Raw genomic sequence first — 1996 nt, forward strand, 5'->3', positions numbered from 1 at the left:
CTCGGCGCGCATTTTCAGGCGCTGGCCCGGGGCCCCCCGGGGCCCCCCAAAGCCCCACAAGCTCTAAACCCTGTCTGCATGCGTTTGCATGCAGCTGCTGCTGCTGCTGCTGCAGCAAGTCTGCGCTGTGGGGCGGAAGAGACGCAGAGACAGAAGCAAGAAAGACCTTGGGGGCCCCTGGAGGTCATTGTGCGGCTGTCGAGACACCCCACGGCCTGCGGAGTACGTACACCCCACACACGGGCCAGAGACGGCTGTGGGGCCCCTCAGCTGTCGATACACCTGGGAATGCCTGGGGGGCCCCCGAGCCCTTGGCAGGGGCCCTCCGGGGGTCCCCCGTGCTGCTGGATCTGGCTGCTGCTGCTGCCAGGGGCCCCCGATTTGGGACTGAAGCAGCCCAGCAAGAAGGGCTTAAAACGAACTAAATAAAACTTTTAAAATTGAGTTAAACGGCTCAAGAACTGCTGCTGCTGCTGCTGCTGCTGCCTTGGGATGTGGGGCCCCCAGTAGCGCAGCGGCACTGGGGGCCCCCCTGCTGCTGCGAGGATCTTCAGGCACAAGCTGGGGAGCAGGGGTCAAATGTGTGTAATTTACTGAAATTTTATTAAATTAAATTTATTTTATTATTTTAATTTGCATTTTTAACTCAATTAAGGCTGAAAAAGCTCAAAGAAGCTGCGCGATCTCTACGCTGGGTAATGTACTCGTAGAGGCTGCTGCTGCTGCTGCCTCTGCTGCTGCTGCTACTGCTGCTGGTGCTGCGTGTCTTCGTGGATAAACTACCGAAACTGGCAGCGTCTGCCTTTGCAGATTGAAAAAGAATAAAATTAATTTTTCAAATTGAAGATTGGCCGACAAACAAAGTCAAGGTGGCGCCCCTGAAGACACCCGGAAGCTGCACGGCTAGCCATCAGCTGCAGAAGGAGCGAGCGCCACGCGCAGTTCTTGCGGTATACAAGTAAATAAACAAAAACAACACAATAAAACAACAAAACAATTTTAAAAATAAACAATTAAGCAATTAAAAGCCTTTAGTTGCGGGATTAGAGTTGCTCGGACTCCCAACACTGCCACGAACGCCGGTGACCTGCTGCTGCGGTGTCTGTACACCTCAGCGCAGCTGCATGTACACCTCCGCCACTTCTGGGGGCCCTCCCGGGGCTTCTGCTGCTGCGCTGCTGCAGTGTGGGGCCCCACAGCCCCCACAGGGGCCCCCCGAGCCCCATGCATGCGCTTGCGCCTGGCGGCGGCTCTCTGCTGCCAGCCTCGCTGGGGGTGGCCCCAGCAGCCTGCTTGACCAGTGGTTAGCTGCGCAAGGCAGCAGCAGCAGCAGCAGAGAAGAGAGAGACGAGGCCTCAGCAGCAGCCGCAGCAGCAGGGGGAGAAACAGGCATTAAAGAGCCATGGGGTGCTGCAGGAAACGCTGCTGGCGCAGCAGCAGCAGCAGCAGCAGCCACGGCAGCTGCAGGGGCCATCGACGGCATGTCGCTGCCTTCCACAGCAGACCCTCCACAAGGACACTCGGCAGCACCAGCAGAAGCAGCAGCAGCAGCAGAGGCAGCAGCAGCAGCAGCAACAACAGCCTCCGTGGGCTGGAAGCTGCAGCTGTTCAAGGCAGCCATTTGCCTCCAGAAGCGACGCCAAGAGTTCAACTGCAGACGCAGGCGGAGCCTCATTGCGCTCATACAGCATGCAACGCAGCAGCAGCAGCAGCAGCAGCAGCAGGAGCTGGGGCAGCAGCGGGAGCTGCAGGAGCAAAAGCAGCAGCAAGAGCAGCAGCAGCAGGCCTCGTATGCCTTGCCTGAAGCCACGGGAGCCGGCGCAGCGCAGCAGGCTGAAGACCTGACTCCGCTGGAGCAGCAGCAGCAGCAGCAGCAGCAGACAGCAGCAGGGATTCCTCTAGAATCGTCGAAATCACCTCAGTGTCAGTATGAAAACCCAGAAGACACAGCAGCAGCAGCACCTGCTGCTGCTGCTGCTGCCGCGGGTTCGCAACT

At 58.6% G+C, this 1996-nt stretch overlaps 1 protein-coding gene across 1 annotated transcript in view; it reads left to right on the plus strand.

Annotated features, from left to right (window-relative positions):
- Nucleotides 1-1124: 1124 nt before the first annotated feature.
- The window catches only part of ETH_00040890 (uncharacterized protein), a gene marked incomplete at both ends in the record, with an annotated part of 1533 nt that continues 661 nt past the window's right edge, over nucleotides 1125-1996 (plus strand). Inside the window, one exon of the mRNA XM_013375271.1 lies at nucleotides 1125-1994. Coding sequence (XP_013230725.1) covers nucleotides 1125-1994 — 870 coding nt within the window. The remainder of the gene's footprint in view (nucleotides 1995-1996) is intronic.

The sequence above is a fragment of the Eimeria tenella genome, genomic scaffold (assembly GCF_000499545.2).
Source record: "Eimeria tenella Houghton genomic scaffold, Eth_scaff2625, whole genome shotgun sequence".
Classification (NCBI taxonomy): domain Eukaryota; phylum Apicomplexa; class Conoidasida; order Eucoccidiorida; family Eimeriidae; genus Eimeria; species Eimeria tenella.